This window comes from Aspergillus nomiae (genome assembly GCF_001204775.2).
Source record: "Aspergillus nomiae NRRL 13137 chromosome Unknown contig00518, whole genome shotgun sequence".
NCBI lineage: Eukaryota > Fungi > Ascomycota > Eurotiomycetes > Eurotiales > Aspergillaceae > Aspergillus > Aspergillus nomiae.
The window spans coordinates 1-2197 of NW_015378573.1; the positions used below are offsets into that span (position 1 = coordinate 1).

The 2197-nt window shown below is 48.9% G+C and overlaps 1 protein-coding gene across 1 annotated transcript; it reads right to left on the reverse strand.

The window, feature by feature from the left end:
- Positions 1–263: 263 nt before the first annotated feature.
- On the reverse strand, positions 264–1646 carry ANOM_010611 (PTH11-like integral membrane protein; the record flags this gene model as incomplete). The annotated part of the gene is made up of 6 exons (XM_015555867.1): positions 264–622; positions 674–741; positions 796–1169; positions 1228–1295; positions 1355–1391; positions 1455–1646. 6 exons carry the CDS (start codon positions 1644–1646, stop codon positions 264–266), a joined length of 1098 nt encoding a protein of 365 aa, XP_015401862.1.
- Between the last annotated feature and the right edge of the window lie 551 nt (positions 1647–2197).

The window sequence follows — 2197 nt, forward strand, 5'->3', positions numbered from 1 at the left end:
GGGATGATGTTATGTTGTATTATGTTATATTATATCGGATGTTTGGGTGGAAGTTTGTGATTTCTTGTATGGTATGTGTGTATGTGGTTGGATTGATGGTCATTATGGTATCATGCGAATAATGTACAGTTAAGCCTCCCATGGAATAACAGTCGTGTGCAAAAAATGAAAGTGGTTTCCGTGAAGACATGGACAGGATGGTATAAAGCTGGTAACAGAAAAAAATATACAAAGAATGTAAATGGGGGGGGGAATGGCGTCAATCATGATTCCATGACGAGTCTTCGTTGACTGGTGGACTCGTCGTTCTTGGAGGTTTCTTGGTACATCTCCGTGGTCACTTCGATGCCCTTGAAGGCATCGTCGGGCCTCCTTTCGCCCTGCTCGACATCGATCGTGCACATGCCGAAATCGTCATTTTGTGAGGGCAGATGCATGCGCGTGGCCCGGGACCGAGTGGTAACAGTGGCGGTTGGATTCCGGGTGTAGTGGTTGTAGCTCTGAGTCGACAGCAGCTTAGGGAACAGGCAGCTGACAATCGGTCGCAGGAAGGGAAGACAGGCGCATATGATGGCCACATTGCACTCCGCTGCGGTCCAGTACGAGGCGCCCACGTTGCTGTCTGATTAGGGTTAGCGATGGATACCATGCAATCACTCTTGCGTTTCCTTACAAGATGTGTCGGGATCTTTCGCGACCGCGCGAAGACTAGAAAGTCGCAGGATGCTGGTTATGACCACCCTGCTTGTAGTTAGCATCACCCTCCATATACAATTGCTACAATGGGAGACCAACAGCCCACCGATGGCGAAAACACCCATGAGGGCAAATTTTTGTAGGCGCGGGAGCTGTAGTTGAGAGAGAAGAGGCATCGGCATGATAAGGAGCGTGAGGTCGGTGACGATATTCATTGATGCATTGAAGAACCAAACGGCCTCGAAGCTCAGACACGAGCCAGCGATCGTTCGATCCCAGAACTTGGCCACGGGGACACAGTTTACGAAGGCACTCACAACAGCCCAGGTCCCGTACAACGCGACAACGCCCATCACGACCCAGCAAGCCATACGGAATCGACGGTCGGGGAAGATGCGGAGATATTGGAAAAGAATCGAGAATTTAGTGAGTGCGAGACTGGCATTATAAAAAGGAATGGCCGCCCAAAGTCGCTACAGCAATAGAAGATGAGCATATGCCAGGCAGTAGATACACTTTGTGATTGCATACCTTCAATTGTTGTTTCAATTCTTCATCGGAAAGAGCAGAATTATGCGTGCCGAGCCCAAAATGCACCTCTGTTGCGAGTCAGGACTGGTCTGAAGGGGCATCAAGCAAATCCTCTCGGGAAACTTACGGGCAGCTACTAAAGCGAGGTAGACAATGGCAAGTACCTGGGATAGGTAAGCAACTCATCGAGTAATATACAACAGCAGCTCTCCAGTAATGGCGCTTACCAGAGAAAATAGAATTGTGTAATCTTCGCGACCGATCATTTTCAGCAAGCCAATCCTAGCATACATCCGCATGCCAACCACGAGGATAGAAATGGCAGTTAGCACGGCTGTCACCACCAGTGCACGTTGTCCCCGTGATGCTCCATCATCGCCGTCTCGAGGAAATAGAATGTGTGGCAGTATTTCGTCCATTGTGATGTTATGATACTAATAAAGAGTGACTCGAAGGGATCCTCGTATACAAAGCGAATGTGATCATTAGTCCGAATTGGCTGCGCATCAGTAGTCAGTCCTAAATGATGCACAGTCCCCAGGCTTGTAACCAGAGGTCAGTGTAGAGTGAGCTGCATGAAAGATTGTGGCATCGATAACTTTGGCGTGTGGGGAGGTTATCTATGAAAAGCTTGGTGGGCTCTGGAGAGAGGGGGGCGCTCGTTATGCTGGATATGTGGTAGTCAAAGTTTGATAGTCTGCAATAGCGTACTCTGAGTCCTGGGACAGAATCACAATGACTCGCTGCGAGCCTGCAAAGTATTAACAGATAACTAGTGCAATACGTTTTTCTTGCATTCCTTTCGCCCATGTGGTTCCATAGTGGCGGTAACCGACTGCATTGTTAGAACTAGCGATGAAGGTACTTGGCATGCCTCCACATGCGTCGTCGTCTGTGTGGGTTGTATATCCTGTACAGCGAATCAACGACTGTGCTCCGACACTGTCAGATAGACATTCTGTCAATGTGG